Source organism: Microtus pennsylvanicus, chromosome 18, assembly GCF_037038515.1.
Source record: "Microtus pennsylvanicus isolate mMicPen1 chromosome 18, mMicPen1.hap1, whole genome shotgun sequence".
NCBI classification, from domain to species: Eukaryota; Metazoa; Chordata; class Mammalia; order Rodentia; family Cricetidae; genus Microtus; species Microtus pennsylvanicus.
The window spans coordinates 2825799-2845577 of NC_134596.1; the positions used below are offsets into that span (position 1 = coordinate 2825799).

General features: G+C 52.1%; 1 protein-coding gene across 8 annotated transcripts; it reads right to left on the reverse strand.

Annotated features, from left to right (window-relative positions):
- Positions 1–216: 216 nt before the first annotated feature.
- On the reverse strand, positions 217–15940 carry Med25 (mediator complex subunit 25). 8 transcript variants are annotated; one of them, XM_075953292.1, is made up of 17 exons: positions 15743–15940; positions 15622–15667; positions 15363–15487; positions 8968–9066; positions 8579–8699; positions 8152–8314; positions 7917–8047; positions 7442–7723; positions 6999–7127; positions 6002–6087; positions 5874–5931; positions 5663–5770; positions 4239–4427; positions 3894–3965; positions 3574–3792; positions 3290–3464; positions 217–1729 (listed from the first exon to the last, which is right to left on the reverse strand). In XM_075953292.1, exons 1-17 carry the CDS (start codon positions 15874–15876, stop codon positions 1464–1466), a joined length of 2403 nt encoding a protein of 800 aa, XP_075809407.1. In that variant the 5' UTR covers positions 15877–15940; the 3' UTR covers positions 217–1463. The 8 variants fall into 8 exon arrangements, with proteins under 8 accessions (XP_075809407.1, XP_075809409.1, XP_075809408.1 ...); XM_075953291.1 differs by having other exon boundaries at positions 1327–1729; positions 6999–7130; XM_075953296.1 differs by lacking the exon at positions 217–1729 and adding an exon at positions 2764–2892.
- Positions 15941–19779: the final 3839 nt, after the last annotated feature.

The window sequence follows — 19779 nt, forward strand, 5'->3', positions numbered from 1 at the left end:
GGCTGCGTGGCCAAGTCACCACCTTGCCTTCACGTCTTCAGCTGCCACCTGGGTCCCCTATTCTCTTTCAGTTTGTGAGAATCACCCGGGAAAGGGCCCTCCCAGCCCCTCCCAGCCAGACCCCAGGGCAGGTGCAGAAGCTCCCCGGCTAGCAGGGCCAGGCTGTCCCAGGAGGGGGTGGGTCAGTCAAAGAGAAGGAAAGCCCATGGCCAGAAGGATAATCAAATTGGATCTTTACTGATCTACGGTGAACGCATGGAACACAACACAAACATGTATGATACTAGAGTCCATACTTTAAATTCAAAATTGAAAAAATACAAATTGAAAAATAGAAATATTTAATTATTAAAATTTCTCTCTTGTAATTCTCTTGTGCCTTTGAGAAGAGGCTAAAAGGTTGACACCTGCCCTTCTACACCCAGATATCAGTGCTGGGCCTTGCATGGGGCAGAGAAACAGGCAGATGAGAATTCAACCTTGATCCGTAAAATGGAGTTTTTGATTTAGGTCTGTAATGAAAACAGTGACTGTCACAAGTGTGGGCAGCCAGACATTTGGGACACTGCTGGGCGAGGCTGAGGACCCTCGCCATCCCGCAGAATTGCAAGCACCCTGGAGCACTGCAACTTGCACTGGGGTCTGCGTTCACACAACCATTAAGAGCGAGTTAGCCAGTGCTAGCTCAGGATCAAGTAGAGCACGGCCCTTGGGGGGACTTGGTCTTGGGTCTCACAGTGTAAGGGGCTGGTCCTGGCACCTCTCATTTCAGACACAGCTGCAACGAGGTGAGCAGTCCACTGTTCCCCGGCAGTGGCATCTGTCTGCCAGGACCACAGCTGTCATACATTCAGGAGCTGTTTGTGAACATCCCTGCTGAGACACATTCAGTGTTCAACACAAGTTTCTGACCTCCAGGGAACAAGCATGGCTCTGCACACTTTGAAATGAACCAGGCATGCTGGTTTGGATTTCCTGCATGTCCTGGTCTCAGAAGGTTGGCTCAGTTCAAGCACAGGAATGCCAGAGTCAAGCTGTCGTGCATCTGAATTCCTGGTAATTGAGGCGAGGACCTGATCCAGGTCCTTGACAAACAGTGTCACTTGGGATCGAGGTATGGGATGGCCCCTCATGATGGACGACCCGATCACCGTGATGGGGCTGTAGTTGTGCTTATGAATTCTGATGTGTGTGCCTGCACAAGAGTAAGTCACTTCAAAGCAAGGAGCTGGCGAGGGGCCGCCTCACAGACTTCAGCTGTATGGAGATCACCGCCACCTCAAATAAATAAAGCTAACCGTGTGGTCAGAGTTTCCGCACAGCCATGGATCAGGCCGCTGGACCCCAGAAGGCCTCCGACTCCTGAGTTTCAGCCTGCGAAAGCTTGTCAGACCCACAGGCCAACCTTGAGGATGCAGTTCTGTTCAGGACACGCGAGTTCTTTCCACGTCACTCCATGGCTCCTATTCCTGGCTCTCTAGAGCCTCGCTGGCTCGGAGGGCCCTCTTCAGCTCCTGCAGGAGCATGTCGCGGCTCTGCGCTGTGTACTGGTCGTAGCTCTTACTGTGCTGGGACTCATAGTGACGCTTCAGGTTGTACTCTTTCAGGACTGACACATTTTTTTTGCATATTAAGCACGTAGGCATGCTCTTCACTTCCACAAAGAAATAGTCTCGCTCCCACTTTTCTCGAAACACGCGGCCCTCTCCTTCTTTCTTTCGTTTGGCCACTTTTGAAGGAGACATGGGTACAAGAAAGATTTCACTTTTCTCTGAATGCTACCACAGAACCACCACGGTGCCAGCCTCGTGACTGAGGCAGGGCCCTTGCCTCACCATGGAAGAGCAAGAGAGAGTGGTGGGGACTGTGGCGAACCCAAGAGCATGAGCCCCATTGATGGGGCAGACCCAGCTACTACTGCCAGGCAAAAGGGTGGCCCCGGGTGTCAAGAGGAGCATGTGTGTGAATTTCACTTGAGTTTCACAGCTAACTGGAAGGAAGAAAGTGGCAGATGCTAACACAGGGAAGGCCAAACAAAACTCAACTGTGGTGTCCACTGCCACTAGACTGCGGCCTCTCTCCTGGGATGGGTGGGTGACCTGCACGTGACAAATACCTCACGCCATCTCCAGGGGACACCCTGCAGGACACAGGCTTCCCCACTTATCCACCTCCAACTGGAACCAGTGCCTACTCTGTGCATAACCTTGACGGCTATGTCTTCAAGCACAGCATACACTGTCCCAAAGGGACATCCTGACTTCCTGGTGTGGCACATGTCACCTGAACAGGCCCGTGACTTTGCTTCCTGCCTACCCTGCTCCTACATATCAGCGAGCCTTTCTGACACTAGCCCTCTGGCAGTCTCTGGGGTCCAACATCCCCAGGACGAATCTCAAGCATTTCAGCCTGGACTCCACCTCTGGCTCGTGTTCCAGGAGCACCCACCTCCTGACCCTGCATGTCCCTTTTCTGTGGCTTTGGCTATCTGAACCTAGGTCCCTCCTGGCTCCCAACTGCTGCTTCTCCTTCCAGGCTCCTCGGAACCCTGGCTGGGTCAGAGGCATTCTGGGCTCTGTAACCCCTTGAGTGCACATGAGCCGTGCACTACCTGCCCACCTGCCTCTGAGTCTCCCAGAACCAGGCCACACCATGCTGCCTCCAACTCACCCCGTGGCCCAGCATCACCCAGCCGGGGCCTTGGGGAGTCTGCAAGGCGAGAGCAAAGACAGCCCTAGGGGCGTCAGTGACGGGAGCCGGGCATTGTTAAAAGGAACTTTATTGGGTGTTGGGTTCAGATGAGGTCCATGAGGATGTCGTCCTCCATGACGCTGGGCTGCAGGCCCGGCTGGGGGACCGGGCCTCGGGGACCCCCGCTCAGCAGCATCTGACCTGGGGGGCAGTGGGAAGGGACTGCATCTCCCAGTGGTCCCTGGGGCCATTGAGGACCCCGAGTCTCTCATCCCACCTCTTCTGGAGACCCAAGGTAGTCAAGTTTCTAGTAAGCTCCAGGGACCGCCAGAGCCAGAGATCCTTCTAAGCCCAACTGGATGCACACTTTCCTTTGACCCTTTGGGAGCCCTTCCCCCAACAGCTTCACTGACCCTAAGACATCTTCTAGCAGCCCAGGACAGCAGGGAAGGATTGTGGGATGTCTCACTCACTGAGGCCTTGCTCCCATGGCTGAACTTCCCCTCTAGAGCTATGGGAGGCCCTTTGGTAATGGGGTCCTTGCCCGTAGCTGTAGGGACTCCCAGTCTAGACCCCTGCCCTCCCTGAACACCCTTACCTGGCAGTGGAGCCCGCTGGGGAAGCTGTGCAGGCCAAGACTGGGCAGGCGGAGGGTGCAGGAGTTGCGGCCCCAGCTGGGGTTGCCCCAGGCTCTGATGTGGTGGTGGAAGCAGAGCAGGGGCCCCTGGAGGCTGCAGGTGGTGAAGGGAGGCCTGGGGTGGGGGTACCCCAGTCTGGAGTTGGAGAAGACAAAGAATGGCTCAGAGGAAGGCCATACTGGTACAGCCCACCTCTTCCTCCCAGAGACTCTGGGTGAGAACCTGCAACCCCCTGCTGCCTCACCGGTGCCGGGTTAAGGAGCAGGCTCCGCAACTGGGGATTGGCTCCAGGGTTCTGGGGACGAAGGATGGGTCCAGAAGGAGGTGGGCCAGGGGCTGTTCCTGGAGGACCCTGGGGAGCCCCTGTGGGGGCCTGGGTAGTGCCTTGGGGCGGGGGCTGCCCTGTAGCCACAGAGGCCCCCACAGCACCTTGAGGCTGGGACTGTGGCGCCCGGAGCTGGAGCTGGGGAACAGACAGCATGAGGAAGGACAGACAGTAGGTGGCTGCCCCAACTCCACCCAACCCCCAGCCCCAACCCCACCAGTCCCCACCCGAGTCCTCACTAGATTCTGCGGGGGCCTCGCTTGGTCCTCCAGAATGGGGCCCAGGCCTGGAGGTGCCTGCTGTGCCCCCATCTGCACGGGGACAGAGAGGACAGGTCAGTGGTGAGGGAAGGCTGTCTGAGGCCATCGGAGGACCTGGCGTGTAGGAATAGGGTGCTATCCTCTAGGGACACCACGTAGGAGGTGCATCCCACCTGCCTGGTCACTGTGGAGGGACCAACGCTGCTTTGCTGGGACACAAGGGACACATGGACGGAGACGACCTATCTTGGCACTAGAGATGAGGCCATGACGACTGGGCTCTGGGGTGATGAGAGGACACTGGCTGGCCGCCAGCACACTCACCCCTCGCTGCTGCTCCAGCTTCTGCTGCTGGACCTGCTTGTGGTTGGTGATGACCTGGCGGATGCCGTTGACAAAGCCACTCTGGTCGTAGGGGATGAGGCCCATGAAGATCTTCTTCTTGGATGAGTACAGGAGCATGAGCACGCGCACCTCGCATGGGGCTGTGTGTGGGAAGTGCACGCAGCCCGCCTGTGGACAGAGACTCTTCAGAAGCAGCCTACCAGAGAGGCACAAGATACCCACCTCATCCTACAAAATTCTACAAGCCCTATGGGCAAGAAGTAGGGAGGTCTCACTGCATAAGGCCAGGGAGGGCAGGCTGGCTCGGCAGCTGCCCTGGAAACAAAAGACTGAGAGTGACGGCACTCAAGGGCACCAGCTGCCCACCGAGGAAAGACAACAGGCGACCCTGAGTGCCTCCGCCTCACGTCTCTGTGCAGTGCCGGGCTAACTCCCCAAGTCACCCTGGGGAGGATGCCAGGAAGTCGGGGCTAGACCCTTGAGGACGGGTCTATCTCTCTGCCAGTGCCCACCAGCATGGACTAGAGAATGGCAACATCACAGGGCAGCTATCCTGGGAGTCAGAGTGTCCCCAGAGTGGCTTTGGCTGCCTAGGTGACTTCTCAGAACCTGCAGCTGGCGCCCATCCACATAAACCCCTCTCCTTTCATAGTGCACCCAGACCAGGCAGCGCCGCTCAGGCCAGGGTACTGGTGAGTGCCCTCCGTACAGGGGTGCAGCCTAGGGACCCAATTCTGACTCAGGTAAAAGGAAGGGAATTACAGTCATTGTCTTAAAGCACCCAGAGGCTGGGGTGATGTCACTGTGCCTATGAGAGGCTGGGGATTGATGTCACTGAGCTCCCCCTCTGGGTTCTGCTCTACAGCAAAAACATTAGTTCTTGCTACTCAGTCTTGAAACATGCCCCCAGAATTCAGTGTTTGCACTGAGGAAGCCAGAGATGAGCCCCACAAGAGGATCCTGGGTCCAGCTGAGCTTCCTGACAACAGCCCCGACAGAATCGCTGTGTGCTGGGGCCACAGACACGAGAGAGTGCAGCAGGCCACAATGTCAGCTGAGGCTGATTCCCCCAACACAAGCGCCAACCCACTAGCACCCAGGAAGGTGGGCCTCCAAAGATGGGACAGGCCCAATGCCACAGAATGGGAACAGAGATAAGAACAGGGCAGGAGAAGCTAGCCCTCCGGAGCCTGACACAGGAGGATGTCCAGGTGGAAGTCTTACCTTGTCTCAGATCAACAACAACAACAAAAACAAGCACCATGGGACAGGAATGCGGCAGGGGCCAGAACATGTGGTCAGGCGAGGCCTAGGCTTATCTGCAGCCTCAGGGCCCGGGGTTTCTCACCAAGTCAGCAGAGAAGGGGATAGAAGTTAGTGCCCACCCCCTGCCCGCCACTCACAAAGCCATTGCCCATGATGCGGTAGAGGCCTTTGAGGGACTCCAGGTCCTTGTTGGTGAAGTGGAACTGAACCATTCTTGAGTTCCGGAACAGCGGCCCCAGGGTGGTCTGGAAACATGCAGGCGTCACATGGGGGCAATACATGGTAAGGGGAAGCATTATGTGGGGAACGAGGGCAGGGTCAGGCAGGCCTTGGCCTGGCAGGACGTACCAGCAGCTGCTGAGGGATGAGCTGCATGATCAGTTTCTGGGGCCACTGCTCAGTCTTCCTGCGGGAGAAAGAGAGGAGAATCAGGAGAGGCCAGGCTGAACCTGCCCCCACCCCTGACAAATACCTACAGGTTTTCTCCATGGTTCACATAGACCTGGCAAGGCAGAGACCTTGTCAGCTTGGTGTTGGCATCCACGGATGCAGGCTTTGGCTTCTGAAGGAGAAAGGGTGATCAGCCAGAGCCTCCTTTCTCACCTCCACAGCCCCTGCAGCCCCACATCTCCTCTACGTCCCAGCAGCCTCACACCCATGCTCCCAAAGTTCACAAATACTGCCCCCCTCTGGGCCCCAAATCTTATAATCGCTATCCCTCAGAAGCCACAATACCTAAGGCCCTGCTGGGAGGCCAAATTCTAGGTTTTGCTGCATGCACACTGCATGCACATGTGCATGTGTGTGCGAACAAGCAAGGGGGGGAGGCTGGGGATGGAGGCCTTGTGCCTGGCAGGTAACTGTTCAACTACTGACCTTCAACATACATTTTTTGTAGTTGTTTTTCTGAGATAGGATCTCACTATATATCTCTCTCTGGCTGTGGCTGTCCTGGAACTCACTACATAGACCAGGCTGGCCTTGAACTTAGAGAGATCCACCTGCCTCTGCCTCCCAAGCATTGAGATTGAAGGTGTGTGCCACTACGCCTGGCTTCAACATAATTTTTATTTGTTTGTTTTTTGAGACAGGGTTTCTCTGTGTAAAAGAGACCAGGCTGGCCTCGAACTCACAGATCCACTTGCCTCTGCCCCACAAGTGCTGGGATTAAAGGCGTGTGCCACCACTGCCCAGCTCAACATAATTGTTCTTAAAACCCAGGTGTGGCACTTGTGTGCACTTGTGAAGTAGAGGCAAGTGGATCTTTGTGAGTTCGAGGTTACAAAGTGAGTTCCAGAACAGGTTCCAAAGCTACACAGAGAAACCCTGTCTCAAAAAACCCAAAAACCAAAACAAAAAAACCCAAAAACCCAACTGCGATACCTGGTTCACAAATCCTAGCCTTCTTCTGGACCAGCTCTTCTGGGAGCTACCCACTTCCCACATACCCAACAAGTGCTCAGACCCCCTCACCTCCTGCCACTCGAGAACCCCACTCCAGGCCAGGAGCTTGTTCGACACTGACTGTTGTCCACCAAGTGCAGGAGCCCCAAGCTGGGCCGGTGAAGGACCACTGACCCCACCTGGAGCTACCGTGCTTGCCTGCTGAGGAGAACACATAGCAATGAGGGGACCATACCATCTCAGGGAGTGGCTACCCTAAAAGGGGCAAGACAAAGACCCCTTCCTTTACACTACCACCACCACCAGGTGTACCAGGGACCATTAAGTCATTCATGAGAAACCAGACCCCAGAAACTACAGGCATCTCAGAACAGCTTGAAGCCCACACTCCTGCTCCAGAGCTGCAGAGCACAGCTGTGAGCTTTGCTGTTGCTCCTCCCTGTGCAGGAGGCATGTACTTCCCATCCACCATGAACAGGGAACAGGGCTAGGTGCTAGAACACACCACCTACCATAGATGGAGCCCCAGGCTGGGGAGTGGGTGCCAGACCTGGTCCAGGGGCCACAGTGGAGACTAGGCTAGGCTGGGAAGCAGGAGGTGGCTTGGGGGCTCCAGGAGGCCCAGGAGCCAATGGGGGTGCTGGGGCCTGGCTGAAGGGGGGCCCCACTCCTGAAGCAGCTTGCTGGAGAGGGTTGATGGGTGAGAAGCGTGGGCCCAGCCCAGCCTTCTGGCTCTTGGCGGCCTCCACAGCATTCTGTGCAGCCACCTGAGCAGCGCTGAGGTTCCCAGGGACCTGTCACAAGGGGAGAAGACCACACACCCCTACAGCTATGTACTTGTAGCCCCACGAGGCCAACCACAACCCCCTCGTGACCCAGGAGCTCCAGCCCCCATCGCCACAAAGGCCACTGACTTGGGGGGCCCCTCACATTGTAACCCCAAAGTTTATCTGCGTGGCTCTGCGTGGCTCCTGGTAACATCCTTACCTGGTACTGTGGTGGGACAGGGGGCAGAGCCTGCTGGGGGGCTGCAGAGAGTGTGCTGGCGGAGGATGGAGCTGGAGGCAGGGGGACTGTTTGCTTGGGCTGCAGAGGGCCTGGGGCTGAGCTGCCACCAACTGAGACAGGAGAGACAGGGTTGAGAGTAGAGAGAGGGACATCCAAATCCATGTGAAGAGTGTGCTAAAGAGTGCCCCCTCCGTGCACCGCACCCGGGCCTCACCAGGCAGTACGAGCCCACGCACTAGCACCATGTGCCGCGGGTCCTGGCTCACATCTGCTGGAGGCTGCAAGGGCTCCAGCAGGGCCGGAGGAGCCGCCTTCTCAAACAGAAGCCGAAGGGCGGGCAGCTTTCTTGGAGAAACAATGGAGAAGTGGATCCCACGCTACAGGAAGGGTAAGGCAGGAATGGGGCTTCCAGAAGCGAGTGGGGCTAGCCCCTTCCCCACTACATGGAGGGACGGTCTGGCCCTCCGACCACAACTTTCATCAAAACGGATGGCAAAACAGGGCATTTGGGTCCGGGAGGATTCTGACAATCCTAAGTAGGCATAGAGTTCTTGCCTATTTTTTTGACTCAGGTTTTCAGACCCCAGCCTGTTTCCTAGGACCCAGAGGTGCAGGCCCTCCCATTCAGCACCCCAGCTCACCTCCCCTATCTTCTGCACTAGGCTCTCGGTTGTACAGCCAGAGTACGTGGTGCTCTCCACGGCAGGCAGCAGGTATGGGGGCGAGTTGCAGATGAGGAGGCAGACTCTGTGCGTCTGGCCACTGCAGGGACACAGTCAAGCAATGGAGCAGGCACCTGCTAGCAGCAGCTCAAGATCATGCTCTCACCAGCTAGGACCCTTTGCAGTTGGCAACACTGAGGCTCAGGCTGAGTGACAGTTTTAAGTCACCTACTGGACAAGGGGCACAGGAGGGAGGTCCCAGCTAGTGTCGGGTCAGAGGGCGCTGGCCTACTCTGGCCTGCACAGGGCCCCTGCTCCTCTCCAGCTCCAGCCTGAGGACTGAGGAGGGCTCAGGAGGGTGCACTCACATCTGTTCCCGCATCTTCTTGAAGTCATCGAACAGCTGCAGGGCAGTGCTCAGGCCTTCCGCAATGAGGCTGCAGCTTTCACCACCGCCGCCCATGAACCTGCGGGACAGTTAGTCAGGCACAGTGCACCTGCACAGGCACTTGGCACTGTTCCCTCCCATCTCACACTGCACTGCGCCTTAGATGGACACCATCTCAGAGTCCTCAGAGATCTACTCGTGACAAAGCAGCACTGGGCAGGGGGAAAGGCAGGGAGAGGATCAGAAGAGGGAAGAGAAGGGCCCAGGACACGGAGGCCAGCTTCTGTGCTCTTCAGTCCTGGGGTGCCCAATGCCCAGCCATCCTCCTGCTGCCCTTTCCGGACTGGGCCATCTGCTTCACTGGTTTGTTCCCCTTCTCTCTCTTCTCACTGTGTAGCTCTGGCTGTCCTGGAACTCACTTGGAACTAAACCAGGCTGACCTTGAAGTCACAGACCATCTTGCCTCTGCCTCACAGGTGCTGGGATTAAAGGTGTGCATCACTGTGCCTAGCTTTCGCTGGATTTTGTTTGTATTTTATGTGTATGATGTTTTGCCTGGATGTCTGTACACCACGCACATCCTCAGGCTTTGAGCTTGCTCCATGCTTCTCTCCAGGGACCTTCCCTGCTCGGCTCCTTCACCACCCACTCCCTCACCCTCTTAGTCCTCAGAAGCAAGGATTTTTATTGTTACCTTTAGAGTTTTGAGACTGGGTTTAGGTGGCCCAAAGTGGCCTGAACTCTAGCTTAGGCTGGCCTGGAACTCCTCCTGAGTGAAGGCACAAGCTACCACATCCAGGTGCAGCAGAAAGTGGACGGCCACAGAGCTGGAGCCCAGCCACATCAGGTCCAAGAGAAGTCTCCATAAAATACCACCAGTCGCCCATAAAATTCTTCAAAGACCTCGAAAGAATAGTACTCAACTTCATTTGGAAAAGCAAAAAACCCAGGATAGCCAAAACAATAAAAGAACTTCTGGAGGCATCACAATCCCTGACTTCAAACTCTAATACAGAGCCACAGTACTGAAAACAGCCTGGTACTGGCATAAGAACAGACAGGAGGACCAATGGAACCGAAAAGAAGACCCGAATGTCAATCCATACATCTTCGAACACCTGATATTTGATAAAGAAGCAAAAAATATCAAATGGAAAAAAGAAAGAATATTTAACAAGTGGTGCTGGCATAACTGGATATCAACATGTAGAAAAATGAAAATAGACCCATATCTATCATCATGCACAAAACTCAAGTCTAAATGGATCAAAGACCTCTACATAAAGCCAAGCCACACTGAACCTTATAGAACAGAAAGTGGGAAGTACACTTGAACGCATTGGCATAGGGAACCACTTCCTAAATAGAACCCCAGTAGCACAGACACTGAGAGAAACAATTTATAAATGGGACCTCCTGAAACTGAAAAGCTTCTTTCTGTAAAGCAAACAACACGGTCAACAAGACAAAACGACAGTCTACAGAATGGGAAAAGATCTTCACTAACCCCACATCAGACAGAGGACTGATCTCCAAAATATACAAAGAACAAGAAAAGATCACATAATCCAATAAAGAAACTGGAGTACAGACCTAAACAGAGAACTCTCAACAGAGGAATCTAAAATGGCTGAAAGACACTTAAGAAAATGTTCAACATCCTTAGTCATCAGAGAAATGCAAATCAAAACAACTCTGAGATTCCATCTTACAACCTGAAAGAATGGCCAAGATCAAAAACACTGATGAGGGCTGGAGAGATGGCTCAGGGGTTGAGAACACTGGCTGCTGCTTTTTCAGAGGACCTGAGTTCAATTCCCAGCAACCACATGGTGGCTCACAACCATCTATAATGAGATCTGGTACTCTCTTCTGGTGTGTGTATATGTAATAAATAAATAAATCTTTAAAAAAAAAAAAGAAAAACAAAAACACTGATGACAACTTATGCTGGAGAGGTTGTGGGGAAAAGGAAACACTTCTGCATTGCTGGTGGGACTGCAAGCTGGTACAACCCCTTTGGATGTCAGTGTGGCAATTTCTCAGGAAATTAGGAAACAACCTTCCTCAAGATCCAATAATACCAGTTTTAGGTATATATCCAAAGGATGCTCAATCGTGCCACAAGGACATGTGCTCAACTATATTCATAGTAGCTTTGTTTGTCATAGCCAGAACCTGGAAACAGTCTAAATGCCCCTCGATCGAAGAATGGATAAAAAAATGTGGTACATTTACACAATGGAGTACTACACAGCAGAAAAAAATAAAACATCTTGAATTTTGCAGGAAAATGGATGAAGCTAGAAAACACTGAGAGAGGTAACCCAGACACAGAAAGACAATTATCGCATGTACTCACTCATAAGTGGTTTTTAAACATAAAGCAAAGAAAGCCAGCTTACAAACCACAATCCCAGGGAATTTAGACAGCAATGGGGACACTAACAGAGCCTTAGATAGATCTAATCTACATGGGAAGTAGAAAGTAGAAAAAGACAAGATCTCCTGAGTAAATTGGGAGTATGGGGACTTTGGGGGAGGGTTGAAGGGGGAGGGGAGAGCCAGGGAGGGGAGCAGAGAAAAACATAGAGCTCAATAACATGGAAAAGAAAAAAGAAAAAAATTACCACCAGTCACATATACAATAAGCAAGAGGGTTTTATTAATTTCACCATGTTGGGGTGGCACATGGCGACAGCCCAAGAGGCTCACAGACCTCCTTTAAACCGGGTTAGGAGAATCCCAGCGAGGGGAGGTTAGTTTTTGGGCTGATTGGTGGGTTTAAACAGTTCACAGTTGCTACAGGATTTGTTGGTGGCTCAAAGGTTAGGCCTTTCCAGCTGCAGGGTGGGAGAAGCTCTCTTTAGTTCTCTGAAGCTTGCACAAGGCTGCAGGGCACCCTCTGACTGGTTGCCCCTGGGTTATGGCTTTCCCAAGAACGGCCTGCTCAGCTCCAGCTAGTCCCAGTAAACTGAAGCTAAGGCCTAGTCCCTGGCAGGGGCTATCAAACACCTGTCATGGCTCTGGTCTGGCTCCCTGATCCTCTCATCATGCACCAAGACAACCCTACATCCAGTCCTGCTACCTAGCTTCCTGCTACGGGAGAAACCAAGCCATAAGTTTCTCAGCCTCTCTGAGACCTGCCTGAGGCAGGGGCACCAGGAAACAGCTACAGGCGGTGACAGGAATGTTGCGAGGTAGCAGAGGGAGCACTCGCCTGGCAGTGTGCCAGCACTGGAGGCTGCACAACTGTCTGCTGAACATGGCCATCCAGTGCTGCCAGCTACACGTTAGTTAAGAAAAATAACTCAGCCTTTAATCTCAGCACTCGGGAGGAGAGGCAGGCGGATCTCTGTGAGTTCGAGGCTAGCCTGGTCTACAAAGTGAGTTCCAGGACAGCCAGGGCTACACAGAAGAAACCCTGCCTTGAAAAACAAACAACAGGGGCTGGAGAGATGGCTCAGAGGTTAAGAGCATTGCCTGCTCTTCCAAAGGTCCTGAGTTCAATTCCCAGCAACCACATGTTGGCTCACAACCATCTATAATGGGGTCTGGTGCCCTCTTCTGGCCTGCAGGCATACACACAGACAGAATATTGTGTACATAATAAAAAAATAAATAAAAAAAAGAAAAACAAACAACAACCAAACAAAGAAGCCCAGAGCAAGGCTGTTCCTAACCACACTGTACTCCTTGTCTCCGAGCAGCAACAACGGAAGGGGACACTTCCCAAGCAGGGCCAAGCCCTGCTGATTCCCATTCCAGCCCTGCTCAGAACATCTTGGGAATGGGTCACAGGCCTTGATCAAAAGGGTGATCCTGGGAGAGTTAAGCAATGCTGAAATGCCTAGTGTAACTGAGGCCACCCAAATGGGGACACTTGTGTTTCCAGGGTCCTAATGTAGAACTGTCCAGATAGTATCTCCCTCTATCTTCAAGCGCCTAAGGGAGGGGTGGTCTGTGTCTTTGAGTCAGACCCTACTTGGAAGTAGTCCAGAGGAGAAACAGCAGGCACCTGAACTTCCACAGGGGTCCAGAAGTAGAGGCAGGGACAGGGAAACAGAGGACAACTGACGGGTAACAAAAGTCACAGAAGTTCCTCGCACAGACGTGTGCCCAGGAGGCTTAGCAGCCAAGCAGGCGTTGACGAGAACAGGGCACTGCTCTCAGATTCCCGGCTAAGCAACGGAAAGGAGGTCTCACAAGCATCCGGATCAACCCTGGGCTCCTCAGAATTCCAATGGCTGTTCCTCAAGGCTCACCTCCATCTAGCCCCGAGGTCTTAGATAAGGCGTCCTCTGGCCTTTAAGAGACAACTTTCCGCCTGGCGGTGGTGGCGCACGCCTTTAATCCCAGCACTCGGGAGGCAGAGGCAGGCGGATCTCTGTGAGTTCGAGACCAGCCTGGTCTACAAGAGCTAGTTCTAGGACAGGCTCCAAAACCACAGAGAAACCCTGCCTCGAAAAACCAAAAAAAAAAAAAAAGAGGGAGACAACTTTCCAGGGGTGCCACTGCCAGCTGGCAGGGAAATTTCAGGGCCGTTGTTAACATTCTCATGGAGGCAGAGCACCTGCCTAGCGTGGACAAAGCCCTGGGTTCCACTCCCAGCAGCGTGCACACACACACAAATCCCAACTTTCCACAGCACCCAGGACAGGCTTCACAACAAAGAATTATCTATTTTCAGGACCTAGAGAGATGGCTCATCAGTTAAGAACACTGGCTGTTCTTCCAGAGAACCCAGATTCAATTCCCTACACTCACATGGCAGCTCACAACTGTCTGTAACCAGTTCCAGAGGACCTGGCACCCCTGAACAGACATACAGGTAAAACCTCAATGCACATAAAATAAAAGATCTTTAAAAAAAAAAAAGATCTAGTCCAAGCCAGGTGTAGCGGCTCAAAGACCTAGACGGAAGCAGCCGAGGAAGGAGGATGAACAGGCAAAGGCCAGCTCTTGCCACACAAGGACTTTGTGGCTAGCCTGGAAAACCTGATAAGACACCGTCTCCAATTTAAAAATGGACTAGAGGCTGGAGAAATGGCCACGCTAAGAGAGCATGGCTGCTCCCTCAGAGGACACAGATTGGGCTCCCAGCACCCACATGGCAGCTCACGCTGTCTAACTCCAGTTCCAAAGAATCCTATTCCCTCTTTTGGCCTCCAAGGTCACCAGGCACACAAGTGATACACAGACATGCATGTAGGCACAACACTTGTACACCTTAAGCAAAAAGAAATCAGTCTTTTTTAAAAACTTGAGTGCCAAGTGTCAACGATGCCTAGAACAGGAAGCCAAGCTGTCAAGTGGAGTGTAAGGCCAGCTCTCCATCCGTCTACTATGTGTTTGCCCGACACACACACAACCGAACACGGCGGACATGCAAAGCAAACCTGCTTCACCACGGCAGGAAGGCAAGAATCAGCATTGTCCAATGAACCCCGACCACAGCCAGACTGTGGATTTCCCGCAGGACGATTAGCTCGAGAGACCTCCCTCCCAGCATCCAGCAGTCTACACTGCTGCTCATATGCAAACCAAGCACAAGAACAGGGCAAGCAGTGAGCGGCCACTCGCTCGTCGCTTACTGTATACCCTACACCAGCACCTGTAGGATATGCTGGTCTGCCCCAGGGATCCCACCGCCTACCAAACAGGTGGTAACAAAAGCTGCTGTTGTGTCACTTGGTCATCAGAAATCTCTTTGCCCTCTGGGTTCAACCATTCACTCTGAGCAGAGAAAGCTGCCAGTCTGGGCACCAAAGCACCACATGTGAGGGCCTGGAGACAAAAGTGAGGCTCTGTTGACAGTCACAGAGCAAGCCGCTCTGCATGTGGCTCTCCCCGATACCCACAGCCCTCGGAGACCAGACCAAACACACAGCTGAGCTTATCCTTCTGAGTTCCTGACTAAGGATGCAACTGTTCCATCTGAAGTCTTTATTGGGGGAACCGGTTATGCGGCAATAGACACCCAATAGCACAAAGAACACATGCAGGGCCCACAGACTTCTCCAGCTCAGAAGGAACAGGCAGGCAGCACGAAGTAGCCTGGGAACCTGTGGTCAGAGAGTTGTGTCTGAAGTCACCGTGACTACTTCAGGCTGCCGAGCTCCACAAACTAGCCATGGTGGCACAAGTCTGTAATCCCAGCAACTAGAAAGTGGAGGCAGGAAGATGAGGAATCCAAGGCTAGCCTCGGCTACACTGTAAGCTATGATACACCCTACAGAAGGACGCTCCGGGACCCAGGTGCACCCTGCAACTGCTCTGGAATAGCAGGAGGAAAGAGGGGGAGAAGGGCAAGCTGACCAAGCATACTCAGACACCGACTCTGTTCTGCGGACCACAAATGGAGGAAAAGCTCACTTGATGCCATCCAGCCAGGTGACAAACTCATAGGCACTGCTGGTTGGAGCGTGACATTGTACGTAGGACTCTGGAGCGCAGTCCACTGTGTTGAACACCACAAGGCTGTACTGGGTTCCACCATACTGGGAGAACAGGACAAAAGAACTTTGAAACTCAAGCCTTAGGCAGGGAACTTCAGATCAGGTCCGTACCCAGCTTCCTCCCTCGGCCTCAGAGGTCTACCGGCCTCCTCCCAGGGACGCGGCCGCACACTCACGTCTCCACCGAAGTCCGTCTCTGCGGGCGGTCCCCCGTTGAAGTACCTAGAAAGACAGGAGACGCGCCGTCGGCACGAGCCGTAGGTACAGCAGAGGGAGGCGACGTGGGCCCTCACTCACTCGATGGCGGGCAGCAGGTAGTGCTTGCGGAGTCCCTCGAAGTACGGCCCCAGGTTTGCTGTGCCCTCGATCACAAACACCACATCGGCCACGAGGCCCCCGGCCCGAGCCGGGCCCTCGGACCCGGGGACCATGCCCCGCGCCGCCGCCGCCAGCGCCGCCGCCGCCGTTGCCGTCCCAGGACGAGCAGAAGTGCGCTTGCGCGATGCGCGCACCCGCGCCGGACGTCTGGAAGCCTCTGTTGATGCTAATGCGGCCATGTTTGTGCCGGGCACAAACGGGGAGTGGCGGTTTTATCTCTACCCTAGCGCTGCGGACACCAGAAACTCTCAGAATTGGCACAACGCGCCCCTTTAGGGGCCTCTTGAGATCGAACAAACTTTTGTCCACAATATCAAGCACGAAATAAATCGGAAAACAGCACATCCGGCCACCATCTTGGAGACGGTCTCGAGTTTCCGACTCCGAGCTGAAGGGGAGGTTTGGGGAACCAGATTGCTTTGCTAGGCAACGCGTGCCCAGCCGTTGTTTTCTCACACAGAGATTAAGTTAATAAATTCTAGTCTTTCTGACCGGGGACAAATGGAAGAGAGCGGTCCAATCACATCTTCGGAAACGACGTTGCCAGGCAACACTGTAAAGTTGCAGACGACTTGGAAGCCGGGGCAGTTGTTTTTCGCTCGAAAAGAAGCGAATTCCAATTTAAGTGGCGGTTGCTAGGCAACACCTGATCCTTGTTTTCTGGGAAAGAATCCAGTAACTGGCTCAAAGCAAATACATTAGATAGATAGATAGATAGATAGATAGATAGATAGATAGATAGATAGATAGATAGATAGATAGATAGGTAGGTAGGTAGGTAGGTAGGTAGGTAGGTAGGTAGGTAGGTAGGTAGGTAGGTAGATAGATAGATAGATAGATAATAGATAGATAAAGAATAATGAAGAAATAAAATAAAAATAAATAAAATAGTGTCCTAGGAATGCGTGGTATACTTGGGGGAAAACTTAATCTCAGCATTGCAGCCAATAGCATGAATATAAAATGACCTAGAAAATTACTGTAAAATCTGTGAACAGAAACTTAATAAATAACTCTTACTAATAGAAAGATACAAAGCCAGGATGGAGGGGAGAGGTGATGTCACAGAAACAAGCAGATCTCTGAGTCTGAGGCCAGCCCAGTCTACAGAAAATATCAGGACAGCGCTACACAGAGAAACATTGTCTCAAAAAAAATAAAACAAGAAAAGGAAAAGAGCCCAGCCTGGTTGTATATGCTTTTAATCCCAGCATTTACAAAGCAGAGGCAGGTGGATCTCTGAGTTCAAAGCCATCCTGGTAAACAGAGTGAGTTCCAGGATAGCCAAGGCTACATTGAGAAACTGACACAAACCCATTTTTAAATGCGGGTGGTGGGAATATGAACTCAGACCCTCGGCTCGCACTAAACCATTTCCCAGATCCTGGTTTTAGTTGGGGTTTTGTCTTTCTTAGGGTCTGCAAGAAATCCCATAAAAGATCACCAGCCACATTGCAATCAGCAAGAGCACTTTATTAAAATTCTAACCTGTTGGGTGACACATGGTGACAGCCAGTGAGCCCCCAAGACTTCTTTTAAGCAAGATTGGGGGAATTCCAGGGAGGCAAACTTAGTCTGGGGGCTGATCAGTGGGTTTAAACAGTTCACAGTTGCTATAGGATTGGTTGGTGACTCAGAGGTTAGGCCTTTCCAGCTGCAGGCTGGGAGAAGCTCTCTCTAGTTCTCTGTAGCTTGCACAAGGCTGCAGGGCGCCCTCTGACTGGTTGCCCCTGGGTTGTGGCTTTCCCAAGAATGGCCTGCTCAGCTCCAGCCAGTTCCAGCAAACTGAAGCTAAGGCCTAGTCCCTGGGAAGGCTTCTAGCAGGGCCTGTCATGGCCCTCGTCTGGCTCCCCTGGCCCTCTCTTTTCGTTTGTTTTTGTTGTTTCCTTATCCCATCACCCCACCCCAAAAACAGGGTTTCCCTGTGTAGTTCTGGCTGCCCTAAAACTTGCATGCCACCATACCTGGCTTTGTATTTGAGTTTTAAGATTTATTTTTGTTTTATGTGTATGAGTGTCTCTCTGCACACATATCACATGTACCATATGCTTGCAGTACCCATGGACACCAGAGGTCAGAACGGGAGCTAAAGGAGATTGTGAGCCATCATATGGGTGCTGAAAATTGAACCTGGTTCTTTGAAAAGAGCAGAAAGTACTCTTAATAACTGAGCCATCTCTCCAGCCTCACTTAAAATAAAAGTGAGCAGAGTGCTAAGCCTACCTGGACTGTAAGGCAAGCTCCAAGACAGCCAGGACTGTTACCTCTCTGAAAACAAAACAAAACAACCATTGTGTGTATCTGCTCCTTCCATCATGTGCGGAGTTAATAAAGAAGCCAGCTGGCCAATAGTTGGACAGGTAGAGGTTAGGAGGGACCTGTAGACACAAAGAGGAAGAAGGGGAGTCTGAGAATCTCAAGGAGACTTGGAGAGAAGGAGACGAACTAAGAAAAGGTACCAGGCCACGTGACAGAGTGTAGATAAGAAAGAATAACCAGCCTGAGCTATTGGCCAAGCATTTATAATTAACGGTAAATCTCTGAATGGTTGTCTGGGTGCAATTACTGAGACACAGAGAAACTCTGCCTACAATTATTCCTTATGAACTACAGGAAATAAAATCCAGGCTGAAAACATGGGTTCTCTGCTGTCCTGTCTCCCTGCCATGCGCTCGGCCACCCGAGATCATCACTTTTAATAAAACGATGGGCATTTTGATTTGGTGTGATCTGACCTAATTGGATTTCTTGTGCCATGCAAACCTGAAGACTGAAAACCACATGTTTCTCCTCTAGGAGCTCAGTTAAATACCCTGTGGGACTGCTCACTCCCAACTTAACAGAAACGACATCCGTCTGGAAAAACAACAGTTGGGAGCACCGGCTACTCTTCCAGAGCACTGGGGTTCAATTCCCAGCACCCACACGGCAGCTCACAATTGTTTGTAACTCCAGGTCCAGGGCATCCAACACCTCTCACAGACATACATTCAGGCAAGATACCAATGCAATAAAATAAAAATAAATAAATAAATCATGAAAAATGTTGTTTTGCAGTATATTTAATAAATGAGAGCAATTGCTCTCAAACATACAGTAACCAAGCTGCTAAATGTGTTAAGCTAGAAGATGTTCAGAGGGGTGCTGGAGAGATGGCTCAGCGGTTAAGAGCACTGACTCTTCTTCCAGAGGTCCTGAGTTCAATTCCCAGCAACCACATGGTGGCTCACAGCCATCTGTGATGAGATCTGGTGCCCTCTTCTGGGGTGCAGGGACACATGCAGGCAGAATACTGTATATGTAATAAATAAATAATCTTAAAAAAATATGAACAAGGCTTGGACTTACTTTAATTATTAAATAAAAAAAAAAGAAGATGTTCAGAGCCAGGGGTGTATGATAACACTGGGGAGCTGGGACCAGAGGGTCACTGGTCACACAAGGAGATGCTGTTTAAAAAAAAAAATCTATTATTTTATTGTATCACTTGAAACACACCAGAAGTAATATAACATTTATCAAAGGAAGATTGAGGGCCAAGGAAATGTTGGAAGGAGGAGCCGAAGGTCAAGTAAGCTTTGGCTACACAACATTCCAGGTCTGCATGGACTACGTGAGGCCCTGTCTCAATTTTTCTTTTTTTTATTTTTTGAGAAAGGGTTTCTCTGTTTAGCTCTAGCTGTCCTGGAACTCACTCTGTAGACCAAACTGGCCTCGAGCTCACAGAGATCTGCCTGCCTCTGCTTCCCAAGTGCGTGGGAATAAAAGCATGTACCACCACCGCCTGGCTACTATTTTTAATTTTTAAAAAGTGGCATTTTCTATTGTGCAGAGTGTGCTATGGCGTGTGTCTGGAGATCAGGTTTGCAGAGTTCCAGGACTGCAGGCTCAGCAGCCCTTCATGCCAAGTGCTGTGGTCCCACCAAGGGCCCCCAGTCATCCTTTTGATGGGGAAA